Source organism: Pristiophorus japonicus, chromosome 16, assembly GCF_044704955.1.
Source record: "Pristiophorus japonicus isolate sPriJap1 chromosome 16, sPriJap1.hap1, whole genome shotgun sequence".
Taxonomy (NCBI): Eukaryota; Metazoa; Chordata; class Chondrichthyes; family Pristiophoridae; genus Pristiophorus; species Pristiophorus japonicus.
In genome coordinates this window covers 32,875,156-32,893,854 of record NC_091992.1, presented here as the reverse complement: position 1 = coordinate 32,893,854, position 18,699 = coordinate 32,875,156, and the positions used below count along the sequence as shown (strand labels likewise).

Sequence of the window (18,699 nt, the reverse complement as noted above, 5' to 3'; positions counted from 1 at the left end):
TACAGACGCCAAAAGTTGCTGTCAGTTTTACATAGTAATAACGCTGAGCGCTGACAGCTTTGCCATTATTACTACCGCAAATTCCGGGCCATTAATATCTCATTGCTGTTAGTGGGCCCTTGCTGTGCGCAAAATTGGCTGCCGCGTTTCCTCCATTGCTACTACAGTGACTGCATGTCAAAGGTACTTCATTGGCTGCAAAGTGCTTTTGGACGTCCTGAGAGCATGAAGGCCGCTATATCAATGATCCTTCTTTATTTCTGTCCTATGTATTTTGGGCACCAGTGCAGTTTTATGGGCATGCTTAGCTTAGCTGAATGTAAAGTATCTTACCCACAGAAAATATGTGAGAGCTGACTGAGTGCTTTGTGATTGCCAATTCTACATGTGAATAATTATAGCCAGTATTCAATCTTTCTCACTGCATCATTCTAGGGTCTTTGTTTAATCTGCTGATCTTTCTCAACCATTTCCATTATTTCCCAGTGTGTTGCATTTGCAGCAAGCTAATTCTGCACTAAGGTACTCAAACTATGATTGGCATCACTTACTAACTACAAATATGCACCTCTAGGGAAGGTTATGTATGACCTACTGTGATCATTTACTGCGACCTGCAGATCTTGCCATGCAAATGTTGTCTCACGCTTTCTGCGCTCTCACATAATTGTGCATTCCATAGCTAGAATGGCTCACAATACCTTATTTCTACCAATTAAGTGACTATTGAATACAGCAGGTTTTACATTTGCGTTCCCCCCATGCATCAGGAACCAGTAAGTATTCCTAGCATAGTAGGGTCTCGCATAGTATAAATTGCATAAGCATAGAACCAATTTAGCTCTCCGACAGGATTTCTTCTCATAGTGAGTCGTCGAGGTATGAAATGAAGTTGCCTACTCGTGCAATGAGTTTGGATTTGCTACAAACATTCAAAAGGGAGCTGAATGAGTTCCTGACATCACTGCATTTAGAAGGTAGGTGGGAGATTGGCAAATGGAATAAAGTTGAACATTTGTGCATGTATTTCACAAAAAAGCCCAAAATGTTAATTCCCATTGAATATGCTGCCCATGCACTGAGTAATTTCACCCTTCCGTATCTTTCATACCATTGAATTTTCAGTCTCGGGACCGTCTTGTGACTGTCTCCTCTCCTCTCCTATAAACCACTAATGGCCTTTTCGAAAGTAAAGTGCCCAGGATTGCACGCAGTGAGGGAAATATTAGTCTCTCTGCTGTCCTGTTTTCAATAGAGATGGGGCGGTAGTGATACCAAAATCACTAAAAAATGGCCCTGCCTGCTGCCATATTCGAGCTGGAAATAGGCGGGAGCCTCATTAATATATCGGGGTCCTATGAGGTATGAAATGAAATTGCCAGCTCGTGCAATGAGTTTGGGTTCTCAGTGACATTTGCAAATTAACGCATGCTTGGCCAGCCCCATCCACTTACCCTGGTTAAAGGGGCAAACCAAAGTACCTTTAAAGGGTTCGCTCAGAAAAAGGTGAAACAATGTTTTGTGAAGGATTTGGGGGAGTAGGAACAGCAGTTTGCTCTTCCTGTGGCTCCACAAAATCCTCAAAACTGTTCTGTACCTTCTACCATGCCATCTATCTCTATCTATATGAATAGATATATATATATATATATATCATCTCTATCTCTATATCGAGATATATGTGTGTGTATGTATGTGTGTATATAGCAGGCATAAGAATTTCACAGGCATTCGTTGGACAAATGCCCAACTCTCCGCCCGTGGAGGCCCTTTCCCTCGTATGCGCCTGTAGGGGCAGCAAATTCAGCCCCATTACTGAATATCATACATCATGCTCTTAGGAAGAATATATTAAATGCAAATTGAATGACTATTAGAAAGTGCTTACACTATCATTAGATTACATAAGGGAGGGGAGGACCTCTTTCAAATACTGACACACTCTAGCACCCCAGCAAATATTGACATATTCCTGAGGAACCCAACACAATTTTGGAAAGGGAAATGGTGCCATCATTGGAGAACACATAAACAACAGAAATAAGCAGCTTGTAGATCAATAAAGAAAATAGCAACCTAGTGACCGAGAAGCCGAGATTTGATGAATTAGTATACTCTGAGGGTTCGGGCGCCCCTGCTTGGAAGTCTTAAATAACCATTTACATGGTAATAGTTGAAGTGTACTCTAGACAGAAACTGTATCAAACGTCCAGTTATGTTGTGTGATATTGACCAGTTCCCGATTATGTCTAACGGTTATCTCATTTCAGTGAAACATGCAATCATTCATTGCATTGATTTCTGATGAAAGACATTGTGAAGTGAACAGTCATGGTGATTTTTCGTCATAATATGGCTGAGTGACGTTCGCTGCAGCTTGACTGAAGTGGCTGCAGTCAAACAACCCTGGATAATGAGCACGGATATCCGCCCGAGTTTCAGCGATAGTTTCTTGTTCTGTGCAGTCTTTTTATCGGGTTTCATTATTTTAGCAAATGGAGAACCAAAAATAGGTAAGTTTATTGCCTGGCTGTCGTATTCATGATAACTAAGATTCTTTTTTTCCAGTTAAAATTGCCTTCAGAAGAAAAATAAACCCCAGTCAAAATGAGGATTTTTTGACGTTTCTGCTCATGGATTTATTAGTCCGGGCATATTAACGCCAGGTTTGCAACTTAGTCATTTAAACTGTTAGACATAACCTTGAGTCTTTATGATTAAATGGCAGATATAAAATAGCATATTACAGATTATTTCCTTATCTCTCCCAATATTGCAAATGTTAATATAACATCTGCTGAGGTGTCAAAGATTATTACAAGTGTAGAATTGTGGCCCTGCTCCATAATGGGCAGGAATGACAGCATTCGTAATATTCTGAGACACAGAAAAATGGGACCCTGTAGAGGTTAGGCAATTATTTAATGGAGGAATTCAGCACCCTGGCATTGGATATATATGGTATTAATTTTACAGCGTTTTATAACTTCTTGCTGGGGCTGTTTTTGTGGAAGTGACTATCAGGACTCCCATTTATATGTCACTGTGTACATGACCCACAGTGAAGAGTTCAGATTATGATGTAATTGCTACAAGATTATTAGTTGTTTTGAATTCCCCAAAGCACTCCTGGGCCAAATGACAGTGGAAAAACTAGTAAACTGCAACTCTGGGTCATGGATTTCAATTGCCTCATGTCCCGCAAAGAGCAGAAAATCCCAAATGGTGTTTATTCACAGTAAGGACCTAAAGAAGACCCTGCTAAATAAAGACGAGTATCTCTAGTCTCAACTGTACCAAGCTCTTGAAAATTAGGGGAACTTACTTGTACTTGGTAGCAGCAATATATATTTGTGTACTATGTCTTATTTTCTGCCATTACTCTTCCATCTTCAATTTAATACACCAGAATTTTGCAAACTGAACATTTGGTTGTGAAGTCTGCATATCAATTACAGCAAGTTGGTATCATTGCAAAACCTTTCTTTAAATAAAAAAGGATAATCAATAGTTGATTACTCTGAAATACAGTCTCTATCTATTATGAGGAGAGTCAACATAAGGTAGCAGGACATAGGAATGTATAGGACTGGGAAAGACCATTGCCATCTAATTGACTAAATCCTAAATTCAAAAAATACCAGAGACTACTCTATTTCCCATATCTCTCAAGCACTTTCTCTGTCAAACATCTATCCAGCTCCCCCTTGAATTTATTGACACTATCAAATATAGAGAATGTCCTGGCAGATGGCGTTTGCCAAAACACTCATACATTCATGTCAAATGTTGACATTTCAGCATTTCTTGAGTTGTGTCCACTTGTCAGTATCTGGTGACAAACATGATTGTGGGAATTAAACATTCCCACGCTGGCTCACTGCTTCTGCAAGGTTGCCCAGAATGCTATACAAATCTCTTCTGTGTCCACAGGGAAGCATGTGATCAGGTGTCTCCCACAACTCTTTTTTGATTGGAGAACAAAATTAAACAGTTAAATCAAGTGCCCCCCGATCTTGGGGACACTCCAGACACTTATAACTGCCCTCTTTTTTTTTTTTTCTTTTTTTTTGGGGGGACAGGTGTCTCCCACACTGGCTTGTGAACAAGGCACCTGGCAGTAGGTAATTTAATTAGTACTTCAAACTAACAACACACAATCGCCACAGTTTCCTGATTAACTTTTCTTTCAACACTGGTTAAGCCGCTTGAAGGATGTTATAATATTTAATTGAGGAGATAGACCATTAGTTTTTGGATACAAATGACAATTTAAAAAAAAAAAAAAAAATTGTTCTTGTGGTGCTGGCAATTATGCATTTATTGCCCATCCCTAGTTGTAAGCGACTTGCTTGTTCAACTCAGTAGCTTGCTTGCAAATCAGGATATAAACGTTAGTGTCAGTTGGCGTGGAGTATAGGGAGGAGAAGTCAGAAGAGTGCCAGCCTCTGACCTGGGGGATCAGTGGGAGAAACATACCCCCACAACACTGACAATTGTTAACTCCAACTTAACTGTAGACTTAGCAACATTTCAACTTCTCCTCCAGAAGCAAAGAAAATCCCTTCAATTTTTGCCACAATCCTCTGCTATACAATGGGTTATTAGGTATATCTGTGACTTAAATTGACAAGTGCATGACCCATTACACTTTCAACGTGGTAGGCTGATCTTCAGAGCTGTTTTTGAGTTATCACTTTCTGGTGTCAACATTTTGCTAGTTTTCTAACTTGCTGTAGGCAAACAGCAGATTAAAAAGTGAAATATAACTGTTCACTCATTAAACAAATATTTTGTCTTCACAGTAGAAGACAAAAATATACCAGAAATAGTGGGGAACAAAGGGTCTAATGAGAGTGAGGAACTAATTAATATTAGTAAAGTGAAAGTTCAGGGGAACTTAATGGGACTAAAAGTTGACAAATCCCCTGGTACTGATGGCCTACATCCTGGGGTTCTAAAAGAGGTGGCTGCATAGATAATGGATGCATTGGTTGTGATTTTCCAAAATTCCTGAGATCCTGGAACTGTCCCAGTGGATTGGACCGCTAATCAAGAAAGGATGGAGAGAAAAAAACTGAACTAAAGGCCAGTTAGTCTGACATCAGGAGTAGGAAAAATGTTGGAATCCATTAAGGAAGTGATAACAGGGCACTTAGAAAATCATAATATGATTAAACAGAGTCAACATGGTTTAATGAAAGAGTTTTTTGAGGATGTAACTAAGGGAAACCCATGGAGGTAGTGTATTTGGATCCCAAAAGGCATTCGATTAGGTGCCACACGAAAGGTTACTACGCAAGTTAAGGACTCATGGGATTGGGGATAATATTTTAGCATGGATAGAGGACTGCTAAAAGAACAGAAAGCAGAGAGTAGGGATAAACTGGCCATTTTCAGATTTGGAGGTTGTAACTAGTGGGGTGCCGCAAGAATTGGCACTGGGACCTCAGCTTGTTACAATTTATATTAATGACTTAGTTGAGGGGGACCAAGTGTAATGTATTCAAGTTTGCTGATAATGCAAAGCTAGGTGGAAAAGTAAGCTGTGAGGAGGACACAGAGGCCGTGATTTCACCCACCGAGGCGGGTTCAGTGTGGCCGGCATAGGTGGCGGATAGTGACCCCACTCCTGGCTCCATCCCGCTCTGTGAAAAGAATTTTACGTTGATGAGCCCACCCTGCAAGTTTGCCAGCCAATTAAAAGGAAGGGGTTCTGATGATGTTATTTGCTGACGTGTCGTCAGCCGGTTTCCTTAAAGGGACCATGTCCGCATTGATTTTGACAGTTGTGCTGACGAGCATTGCACAAAGGAACATGGCTGCACCCTGACTCTCCCACGACTCCCTCCAGATGCTTATGGAGGGAGTCACAGCACGCAGGGAGATTCTCTTCCCTTCCAGTGGGCGGAAGAGATTGCCCCGGCACTTGACATAGAGGCAGGTTGACAGCGGGCTCCAACCCGCTGTCATTGGACACAGTACGTAGACGCCGCTTGCATCTATGCACACTTGGAGGCCGAACTCCAAGCCATCGTTAACACCTTCACTGAGGCGTATGAGAACATGGGCCTTGCGCTAAATATCTGTAAGACAAAGGTCCCCTACCAACCTGACTCCGCCACACAGCACTGCCCCCTGATTATCAAAATCCATGACGAGGCCTTGGACAACGTGGACCATTTTCTATACCGTGGGAGTCTATCAGCAAGGGCAGACATGATGACTAGGTCCAACACTGCCTTCAGCGTGCCAGCGCAGTCTTCGGCCATCTGAAGAAGAGAGTATTTGAAGACCAGGACTTCATCTGGCACCAAGCTTATGGTCTACAGGGCAGTAGTGATACCCGCCCGCCTATGTGGACTATATACATCAGACACCTCAAAACGCTGGAGAAGTACCACCAGCGTTGCCTCCGCAAGATCCTGCAAATCCATTGGCAGGATAGACGCTCCAATGTCAGTGTTCTCGCTCAGCCCAACATCCTCAGCATCGAAGCATTGACCACGCTCGATCAGCTCCATTGGGCGGGCCACATCGTCCGTGTCATGTATGCAAACACTTTGTATTCACTATGTAATTATGTACGATGTACACCTGAGGGTGCTGCTGTTGGAGGTCCCAGGGGTTACCTGCCCAGGTGTGCAGGGGAATATAAAAGGCATGCTGCCTCTCACTTTACAGTCGTATTAAATGGACTGAAGTCACATAGCTCTTACTCACAGTACAAGGCCTCATGGAGTTATTCAATGGTAATTGCAGATATAACAACTGTCGATGAGTTACAGATCACAAACTTTTACGCAGTCATGGCTGCCGTTGGTGTTTTAGAAAAGTATGCAGAGGATGAAGATTGGGAAGCCTTTATCTAGCGGCTTGACCAGCACTTTGTGGCCAACGACCTGGACGGCGAGGCACTGAAAGGAAAACGCAGGGTGATTCTTTTGACCAGCTGTGGGTCCACGGTCTACGGCCTAATCAGGGATCTGCTTGCACCAGTGAAACCAACGGAGAAGTCATATGCAGAACTGCACACGCTGATTCGGGAACACCTCAAACCAACGGAGAGCATCTTAACGGCCAGGTATCGCTTTTACACACTCCGCCCCCGGAGGGCCAGGACATGGCGAAGTACATCGGCGACTTCAGACGGCTCGCGGGACCGTGTGAATTCGTGGGATTTTTGAATGATGCTTTGCGAGACACTTTTGTGATGGGCATAGGCCACGAGGCTATCCTTCACACGCTACTGGCTGCCGAAACCGTTGATCTGAAGAAGGCCATCACCATAAGCCAGGAGTTCATGTTCTCGAGTCACGATACCATACAGATGACTTCCTACCAGAATTAGAGCTCACTGGCAAGTACTGTACGTAAAATAATGCCGATTGCAGGCAGAACTGTTGAACTAATAAGAACTGTACAGAGCAGAGTCTACAAGCTTGCTGCTGCTAGGCCGCCAAGGGGTGTAAATGCGAAATCATTAACACAATGCTGATGTTGCGGGGGTAATCATGGGGCCTATCAATGTCGATTTAAAGACTATGCGTGCAAAAGCTGCAGAACAAGGGGCCATCTCCAGCCAATGTGCAAACGTACTGCAACTCACCACATGGCAGTGGAGTCCGCAGAAGAGTCCTGATCCAGCGTGGATCACAAAGGACAAGCTAGAAAGGCAACTCAGCCCGAGGGAGCAGTGTGCAGGGTGCACACCTTCTCCACAAAAAGTCCTCCCATGATGATAAAAATCAAATTAAATGGCGTTCCTGTATCCATGGAGCGGGACATGGGGACGGATCAGTCAATAATGAGCCAGAAGGCATTTGATAGGCTGTGGGGCAACAACAAAGCACAAAGACCCAAGCTGAGCCCGATTTCAGATAAAGCTGCGCGCTTACACCAAGGAACTGATACCAGTTATTGGCAGTGCGAACGTAAAAGTATCCTATGATGGAGAGGCACATGAGCTGCCACTGTGGATTGTACCAGGCAATGGGCCAACGCAGCTTGGCAGAAGCTGGATAGGGAAGATTCGTGGAACTAGGAAGGCATCAAAGTATTATCGTCAGTGGACAATGCTTCCTGTGTTCATGTGCTGAGCAAGTTCCCATCTTTATTTGAACCAGACATCGGCAACTTCACAGGCACCAAAGTACAGATCCACTTGGTCCCCAAGGCACGGCCCATTCATCACAAGACTCGAGCGGATCAAATTGGACAGACTTCAACACGAGGGAATCATATCGCCAATCAAGTTCAATGAGTGGGCCAGTCCGATTGGTCTGGTACTAAAGAGTGATGGCATGGTCAGAATCTGTGGCGACTACAAAGTAACGATCAACCGAGTCTCATTACAGGACCAGTGCCCACTACTCAAAGCCAATGACCTTTTCGCGACATTAGCAGGGGGAAAGGCATTCATCAAGCTGGATCTAACCTCCACTTACATGATCCAGCAGCTGGTTAAGTTGTCGAAAAAATTAACATGCACAAAGGACTGTTCGTGTACCACAGGTGCTCGTTCAGGATTCGCTCGGCTGCAGCCATATTCCAAAGAAACATGGAGAGCCTGTTGAAATCGGTTCCAAGCACCGTCGTATTTTAGGGCGACATCCTCATCACTGGCTGCGACACCTCCGAACACCTGCACAACCTGGAAGAAGTTTTAAGTCGACTAAACAGAGTTGGATTCCGGTTGAAACGATCCAAATGTGTCTTCCTGGTGCCAGAGGTAGAATTCCTGGGGAGAAAGATAGCGGCAGACGGCATCAGACCCACGGACTCAAAGACAGAGGCCATCTAGAATGCACCCACACCATGAAATGTAATGGAGCTGCGCTCGTTCCTGGGACTCCTCAACAATTGCGTAACGTTCTTCCAAGGTTGAGCACCTTACTGGAACCGTTGCACAAGCTGTTACGCAAGGGAGACGACTGGGCTACTGCTTGTATAACCACGCTCCCGTCCTTGCACCCCTTGATATAATGGCCATCCCTACGTCTACCATTCATGATATGTCTCTTACTACTTTTGTGAGATTGGCGGGGTTTGCGAGGTATGTCTGTGGACAAATTCTTCCAGCTCCCGTGTCCTGTCCATTTCCCTTTGGATCATACTGTACCTGATTAGGTGGGGGTATCCCATTAGGCACCCCTTCTTCCTCATTCCCCTGGAGAGGACAAATCCCACTTCTGAGATTTACTCTCAGCTGTAGTCGGTTACAGTGATGTGCTCTCCTGACCCCTCAGGCACAATCCACTAACCCCTTTAAATAATCGCTTCTTCCCAATGGTCACCTACTTGAAAAGAAACAGAATCTCTGGTGATTCTCTTCAAATTTAGAAGATTTCCAATATTAAAAAGGTATCACCCACTGAGTTAAAACAGAGTTCACAGCTGCCTGTGAAAGAGTTCATTCCCTTTGTTTCGAAAGCTGACAAACACAGACACCATCAATAAATGTTGATTTCAGCCTACAAAACCATTTTTCAGTTTAAACTCTCCAGTTAAAAATGTTACTTTTGTAAAGTCTCCATGTTTTTATTCTCAAAATAAACATTCAGAAAAACAACTTTGCACATAATAGTATTTCATTCTTTTCTCCCCAGTTACACATTGGTCAGAATTTTAAAAAACCATACCAATTATTAATGTGAAATGCCTTATGTCCGGAACTAAAGACTCTCCACACAATTTACATCAACCAGAATTTGATCATGGCCATAATAAAGTCTGGTTTTTAATAGGTTAATTAACCTCGGTAACTCCAATATTAAACTTTCCAATATCACTTGGAAAAGGGGGAGGAGCCACAGCCAAACAAAGGAACAATCGCACATGTTTTCCTAAAACTTAACTGAAACATCAAAGAAAAACATGTGAACAGTAAGAAAGAAACATGATCTTCCCTTTTTCTCCTTTTGATTCAGTTATAACTATTTATCCATTATTCCTGAAATCAATTTTCAATTTCTGATCCCTATCATATCTCCTCTAAACCTCCCTTCAATTACTTTAAACCTATGCCCTCTGGTTGTTGACCTCTCCGCCCGCTAAGGGACACAGGACCTTCCTATCACTCTATTCAGGCCCCACCTAATGTTATACACCTCCAATAAAGTCTCCCCTCAGGCCTCCTCTGTTCCAAAGAAAAGAGACCCAGCATCTCTAATCTTTCCGCACAGCCAAAATTCTCCAGTCCAGGCAACATTCTTGTAAATCTCCTCTGCACCCTTTTCAGTGCAATCACATCTTTCCTGTAATGTGGTGACCCAACTAGAGTTTTCTACAGTTCAAGCATGACGTCTCTGCTCCTGTATTCCATGCCCCGACTAATAAAGGCAAGTATTCCATATGCCGCCTTAATCACCTTATCTACCTAGTCTGCCAGTTTCAAAGGTCTGTGGACATGCACGCCAAGGTCTCTTTGTTCCTCTGCACTTTTCAGTGTCGTACCATTTAATGTTTGTTTTATAATCTGCACCATAATCTGTTGCCCCTGTAGTTTTTAGCACTTTTTGCTGATAAATGCCTACCATTCATGGTTTGGATTCCCACTGAACATCTCCTTTTTAGAATTGCTTCCTGCTTTTTTTTAAAACGGTCACCATAGCACCTAACTTCGACCTCTCATTTCTTGCATTACAAAGAGCCTCTCTCTCTCTCTACATTTCCACCACGTTTGTCAGTGTGTTGCAGTTATAACAGACTTCGGATGTCCTACCACCAGCCCCCCCCCCCCCCAACACTGTCTCTAATTGATGGGGGCTGCTGGCAGTTCCTTTTTTATGTGTCCTGATGGATGCTGTCTTCATCACATCTACTGTCATTTTCTCAGTCAATACTCTAGCCATTTACTTAATTCATAATATGCGCAAGTGACTAAAATGAGGACTTTCTCCTCCTTGTGTTTGTTTTCCGACTCCCATCATTTTCTTTGTTCAGCGGGTGGGTTGTCTGGTTTCCAATTTTGTTTAATCATTATTTCAATTAGTTTTTGATTTTTGTCTGCTAGGTACCATGTCCGGGACCCCTGGTCCCCACTCGAGTTTCTCACTTCCCATGGCTGTAGGTTGTCAGCGGTACGTCCCTTACTTACTCACCCTGAGTGAGACTAATACTTGCAACCTTATTGGTTGTCAGCGGTATGTCCCTTACTTATTCCTCAAGTGAGGCCATTACTTGCAACCTTATCAATTATCAATCGCAACATTACACAGACACACTTCTATATAACCGATTGCAATTGTTTCACCTGGGATCTTCTGCTGACTACTTGACGTCTCGGCCAGACCTGTAGATTCAGATCTCTCAGGCAGCTGACACCAGACAGATTTCTGCTCTTGTCCTAACTCTGTGTGGTAATTAAAGCATACTCACGCCTTTGACATGGCTTCCATCAGCTGGTGTCCGCCACCCGCTTGAGACCCAGCTCGCAGCGCCAATTGTAGTGGAGTATTTCAAATGAACACTCAACACTAGGTCTGAGTTCGAAGATTCAAGTAGTCTTTAATTTCTTGCAAGGGTGCACTTGCTCTCCCTGAACAAAGGAAACACAGAGTTTTTATACAGTTCCTTGGCCTATAATGGCCGGACATTCAAAACATGAGACATACATTGATTTGAATGGTCAAAACCCTTGTCACTCAAAATAAAGGTACAATCCTGACCACACCTATCTCCAGTGCTTTTCCATAAACCTCACTGTGTCCCAAAAGTTCATTAGCACATTGGAATGTTATCTTATCTCCCTTGCCTTGACCAGATGAAGTTTTTTCCATTATGTCACTTTTGACCCCTTGCCCTGTTTATCTGCCCCTCTGGGTTTCCTGTGGTTCAACAGTTGGGCCTCCTGTAATTGTCCTCAGGTTACACAGCTTGTAACAATTAATCATTCTGATATGTTATTTCCCTTTAAACACCTTTTATAAGGTTGACCACTACAAAAGCCTATGTCAGCTCATTTTAATTCAGAGATCCATTCTTAATCCTTTAATTATAACAGAGCTCGATAGCCCCACTTCACAGGGTAAATGCTGAGAGGATGTTTCCCCTGGCTAGAACTGGGGGTCATAGTCTCAGGATAAAGGGTCGGCCATTTATGACTGAGATGAGGAGGAATATCTTCACTCAGAGTTGTGAATCTTTGGAATTCTCTACCCCAGAGGGCTGTGGATGCTTAATCGAATATATTTAAGGCTGAGATAGATAGATTTTTGGACTCTAAGGGAATCGAGGGACTTGAGGATTGGGCAGGAAAGTGGTGTTGAGGTTGAAGATCAGCCATGATCTTATTGAATGGCAAAGCAGAAGCAGAAAACATTTTTCTTGTGTTTGCCCCACTTCCAAAAAGATGATGTAGCAGGTTTATTTATTTAGCTATCATTATAGTGCCAAAATCTTAACACAGTGAACAGTTCATGCTGAGCTTGTTAGTATATAATTGGCTATAGCAAGAACTGAAAATCCTCTCCAATGGTTTGACATTCTGGGAACTGCACTGGCTCCAGATCATCAAGGGTGTCTGTGTGAAGAAACCTTATGAGTTCTGCCGGTATAACGGAAAGATATTAAGCTTTGTAAATGTAAATCTTTCTTTTCAGAATGCGGTACAAGATCTGTTACAGTAAAATCAAGTCAATCTCGAATAGTAGGAGGTCGGTCTGCAGTGGAAGGCGCATGGCCTTGGCAAGTTAGCCTTCAAGTGACAACTATAAATGCGCACTTGTGTGGAGCAACAATTATCAGTCAATGGTGGCTTTTATCAGCAGCGCACTGCTTTCCTCATGGCGAAGGATACGCGTATGTTTTCCAGCTAAGATTATTATTTTAATATTCTGTAGGAGATGTTGAGCAGGCTCGGGTTGCTTATTTCTTAATTCCAGATTCAAAGTTACCATTGCACCACACAACAAGTTATAATCAATAATTAAGAATTCAGTTCCAATTCACAACATCAAATTAGATTACTCAGTGGAAGTACATGAGTTTCCCGCACTTGATGTTGGAGGTAGGGGTGGGGGGAGGGTAACAGGTTTCAGGAGGTGGTTTATTGCTGAGAAAAGGTGTTGTGGTTTATCCTTGCTTTGCAGGATGATCCTGGAGTAGTATCAGAATTTGTCTGTTGGGAGGAAGGCCAGAAACAAGGCTAGTTGTTCACTCAAGTCTGTGGGCTAGATTTTACACTTTTGTGCAGATCACCCAAAAATGGGCGGTATTTCCGGCGTGGGCGGTAAAAATGGGTTTTCAGATCACCGGCTTGTCACCCATTCTCAAAGCCCCTCGTCTCCATTTTTTAAATTGGGCGTTACCGCAAGCGATATGAAATGAACGGTAGCATTAAATCTCTCTGACCGTCTGCCGTAAAGTGTTGCCGTCCTTAGCAATGACATGGCCAAGCTCGATTCCCGCGATCCAGGAGGTCAAGGGTCATTATGATATGTGCATAAGGGGAGACAGAGAGAGAGGGAGCTGAGAGGAAGTGAAGGCGTGTGTGGGTGTGGTGTGGCTGCTTTGGGAGGGAAGAGGGAGAGCTTGGAGCTTTAGAGCAAATTGTGAGGAAAAAATTAGCTGTTGTCAGCCAGATATTTGCCCGAATTTGGTGCCTATAATAAAGGGAGAGAAGGAGGCATCACAGCACGCTGTGGAGACTGACACTGACGAGAGCAGTGAGCTGGGAGAGGAGCACATTGGAGGGCGCTAAAGAGTGAAGAGATCCTCGGACGAGGCAAATGCCTCCCTCCTGCAGGAGGTTGAGTTATGCTGGGGTGATTTGACCCAGGGAGGGCATAGGAAGCCTACCCCAAAGGCCTACCAGAAGATATGGGCCGAGATAGCAGAGGTGGTCTCATCGGCGACCAACAAGGAGCGTGAGGGCAACCAATGCCACAAACAATGGAATGACCTTGTCGGATCCGCAAGAGTAAGTATTACATTGATTTACATGTACTTGTGTATTTATATAATTTGATTTGTAAGAGTCATGAGTGACTATCATCAGATGTAAGGTCTTTCACTTTTACCGGGAATGTTGTACTCAAAGCCTGCGGTCACGATATACGTCTTTAGGTAAAGAATGATAATTATCATAATAATCATGATTACATCTGCCGGTTATGTGTTGTATCAGTCTCTGTGACAGTACCTAGCAATGATATCATGCAATGATCTCATGCCATGTCATCCTGTTACCTTTTACAGAAGAAGCTATCGACGATGAGGTCCATGCAGAGGCGAACGGGTGGGGGAGCCACCAGTCCCCAGTGACATCACTGACGTGGAGGAGCGGGTGCTTGCACTCGTGGGGAGGCACCCCCGGACAGCCACGCAAGGAGCTGCAGACCCTGAAGTGATGCCACATGAGTAAAGTATACACCATTGCGTGATTGCCACAGCCACTCGTATCCGAACAATAATATGATAGATGATTTATGAAATTGTCCTATAAATAATGCTGGCCTGATGAAAATCATTGCAATGCAGAATGTGTTGATGGTCATGAAATGTGATGTCTGTGATGATTTTGATAGCAGTTGTGCTTTTGTCATGCATATGCTGTGTGTAGCGCTGGACTCGCCTTGTAACCCTAGCACCCCCTTCTCTAATAACCTCATTTGTGTTTTGTAGCTCAACCAGCAGCACGTCCCAAGGCAATACTACAGAGGCCAGACTCGCCGGAAGATCTACATCTGGTGCGAAGGAGCTCCGATTCGCGCCTGTCAATCCGCTGGGTCTGTTGTCTATGGATGAGAGCGCGGACTTCGAGGAACCTGCATCGCCAGGCTTCAGAAGGCATTCCACCCCAAGGCCATCTAGTGCTCCTCCGGCCATTCCTGCCTCCACTCTGGAGGTACCGGGCCCAAGCACCTCACCACAGGGCACCCCATTTATCCCCAGGATGGTGCCGACCCCGCGGAGATTTTGTGGACGCGGCAGGTCTGGTCCACGAGTGCCACATGAGAGCGGAGAGATGGTACAGTTGTCCAGGAGGACTGTAGACATTGGTGACCAGATCCTCGATGCATTGGGGGGCATATCCCGACAGCTGGCCACCATGACTCAGTAAGTTCCGCGGATAGTGGAGGCCCTGGAGATGATAGCCAGGAACACTGCTGGCACAGGTCTCCCAATGGCCTCTGAGCCCACCCCTAGGTTCCGCACCACCAGTGCCAACGACAGATGAGAGGCAGGACCAAGATCCTGCTTCTGGATCCGAGAATGTTCCCACCTCGGCATCTACCGCTCCTGTAGCCATGCAACTACCACCTCTGCCTTCACCCCCTCAATGAGGCACCGCCTGAGGAGCTCTTCGGCCAGGCGGCATGGAGCGAGGAGGGGAAGGGGTATAGGTGGGGAGGAGAACGGGAGCGGGGGGAAGGAAAGTGACGTGCATGTCCGCAGGTGATGGCTGTGTTATATCTCCATCTGGGTGTATGCAATTTGTTGTAATGTATGGGGGGAGGGGGCCACCCTCCTGCTTTGCATTTGTATTCTGTGGTTGCTGGTCATGTTGAACTTTTGATTGATATCAATGGTCAAAAAAGTGGGGTGGGGGTGGGATGTTTTTGCCCGTGATACTTATGATATCAGACCAATGGTCGTATAAAATGTTTTTTATTCAACATAACCTTGTTGCACATTGTCTCAGATAGCTGGACTGTTACACACTGGTGATTCCTTAACATGAAAGGTTTAAATAAAACTTTATTTGAATCAACTTAAACTTTAACTGGCACCAAGGTGCTGCACCCACACACAGCAGTGTGTCAGCTTTGTCAATCACCAACATTTTTTCAGGCAAATCGCTCATTTATGAGCTCCTGACGCAAGAGTCTTGCAGCTATGTAGCTTTCCTATGGTCTGGAGGGGGGCATGGGCATGGTTGCATAGTCAGCCTGATTGTCTGGCCTAGCTCAGCATCCAGCCCCCCGCCCTCCTCTTCCTCTCTCTCCTGAGGTGGACCATCAGTCCCTTTTTGTCCCCTCCTGATAGCCAGGTTGTGCAGCATGGAGCATACGACCACGAATTTAGCTAATTGCTCAGGGTTGTATTCTAGCTCCCCTCTGAAGTGCTCCAGGCATCTAAAGTGCTGCTTAAGCACAGTTATTGTTTTTCTGGAACACTTGGCGTGTGTCTCTCTGGCTCTGGTTGTATCGCTTCTCAGCCTCGGTGTGGGTGTCATGCAGGGAGGTCATCAGCCAGGTGGCTAGGCTTATCGGTTGTCACCAAGCATCCAGCATTGTCCTTGTGGCTGACTGTTAAACAAGTCAGAGACAGCGCTCTCACGCAGGATGTGATCTCATCGAAGCTACCCGGACATTTGGCATTCACTGCCATTATTATCTGGTTGTGGTGGACAACTAGTTGGACCTTCAGGGAGTGAAATCCTTTTCAGTTATGAAAAAGCTCTGCGTCCTGAGAAGGTGTCCGCATGGCGATGTGAGTGCACTGTAATGATCCCTGCACCCTGGGGAACTTAGCAATGTGGTAGAATGCTCCAGCCCTGTCAGTCTGAGCCTCCATGGTCATGGGGAAGCTGATAAAGTCCATCCTACGTGCGTTCAAAGCCTCCGTGACTTGTCTAAAGCAACGATGTGTCGCATGGTGAGACAGAGGGGAAACCTTGACCGCGGAGGCCCGAAAGGAACCGGATGCATAGAAAGACAGTGCTATGCAGTGACCTTGACCTCGACTGACAGTGATGACCTGATGACAGGCTGCATATCTGGCCTGATGAGCTCACATATTTCATTGATTACCACCTTGTGGGAGCGCAGTCTCTGAAGGCAGGTGTGCTCGGACACATTGCGGTAAGACCTCTTCTCACTAAGTGCGGGGTGTGTGTGGTCTGGACCTCTTTCATTCTGGCATGTCTTAGATTGGGTACATAATGATGTGCATTAGACATTGTGCCATTTGCACTCTGCAGCATCTGCGTATTAATCGATGCAGGCTGAGAAATGGCTAGCCCTGTTCCAATAAAAGTATAATAGCGATTGATCAGAAGCAATCATTTCCACACTAAAAGACACCTGCAGTAAAACCCAATCATCCAGAGTCTGAAAAGATATCTGTTCAGGTGGTCACTTCACCTGAGAAGAACTCCAGAGTCAATCCAAACTCTCCCGAAGTTGAAGTAGCTTTTTCAATGAAGCGACCTGCGATTTGAAAAAAGGCGCCCACACCGCTGTGATTCATTCGGAACAGTTCCCCTTTTTCAGAGTGGTGGTTTGGGCGAGCGATATAAGTGACGCTGGGTGACCTCCGGGGCATTCGTTTCGGCAAATGTGATCTTTACGACAAAAAAAAGTGGGCGGTCGATATTATTGAATCTCGGCGTTAATTACGTGTGGAAAGTAACGCTGGGCGATGATATGGGCATTGGTTTCGCCCATTCTGATGATTCCGCCCAAAAAAAGTGGGCGGGTGGTATTTTTTCCCAGCGTTACATACATGGCGAAAGTAATGCTCGGCAATAAGTGTTCGAAAAATGGCCATCAGTTTCCATTTTGTGGCTAAATGGGCGATATCTGGGTGTTACACCTCACTTCAGCGGTAAAATGGACGTTAAGTGAGCACTTTACATGCAAAAATAATGGAAAATCTAGCCCTGTGACTTTTGGACTTTAGGGAGCACCTTCTTTCCTGTCCAAGGTCCTTGAATATGTTATCACTTCTCAGCTGTGTGCACACCTCTCCCACAACTTTCTTTTTGAATCACCTTGCATTCACTTTCTGCCCTACTCATAACACCAAGACCATCCTAATCTAAGTGACCAATAGCAACCTCTGTGACCACAACTGTAGCATATTGTCCATCTTGACCTCTGTGGCATTCAACATGGCCTCCACCACTTCTCGTTCACGGTCCAGCTCCACGGACTGCCCTTGTGTGGTTCCACACCTGCTTGTCCCAGTGAAGCCACCCATATTCAGCAATAGCTTTGCCTCTGTGACTTTGGAGTTCCCAAAAAGTCTATCCTTCACTCTCTCTTCTCTTTCGTATCTACATGCTACCCCTCAGTGACATCAACCATTTGTCAAGGGATCAGCTGTAGGCTTACATTGAAGACACAGAGTTCTACCTTTACAGCATATCTTTTAACCCCAGACTACCTGCCTGATATTTAGTTGAGGATAAGCCAGAAATTCCTTCATTGAACAACAGCAAAACCAAACTCATTACTCCCTAAAAACTCTGCTTCCTTGACACTGATTCCACCCCCATTCTGGCTGCTCATCAAAACTGAACCATGCTAATGAGAAACCATATTATCTGGTTCAACTTTGACTGCAATATCACACCTTGTGTCCTAGTCATCACCAAAACCACTTATTTCCATTTTTGCAATGTTAGCTGCCTTCAATCTACTCCTCATCTCAGCCACATTGCCAAAACCTTTATAATTTGTCAAAGTATCCAATTCACTGCTTCCTAATCTTCAACCTCAAGAATCTCCAACTTAATACTCCTCCGCCCATATTCTGCCTCACAGTTTGGCCATCACCTCCTTGGTGTAGGACCTACACTGACACCATCCTCCAATGCATCACATTTAGAATTCTCATTCTCATCGACAAGTCCCTGCATGACCTTCCTAGCTCTAGCTCTTCAACCGTAACCATTGTTATGCTAATCCTCGGTCCTGGAAGCCTCTGACTGACTTTTTGTTCACCACATTGTCTTCCATTCTACCATGC

General features: G+C 44.7%; 1 protein-coding gene across 1 annotated transcript in view; it reads left to right on the top strand.

The window, feature by feature from the left end:
• The first annotated feature begins 886 nt into the window (after positions 1-886).
• Positions 887-18,699, top strand: part of LOC139226150 (acrosin-like) — a 50,108-nt gene continuing 32,295 nt past the window's right edge. The window contains exons 1-3 of the mRNA XM_070856792.1: positions 887-977; positions 4,806-4,931; positions 12,603-12,801. Of these exons, the coding sequence (XP_070712893.1) occupies positions 887-977; positions 4,806-4,931; positions 12,603-12,801 (416 nt within the window). The remainder of the gene's footprint in view (positions 978-4,805; positions 4,932-12,602; positions 12,802-18,699) is intronic.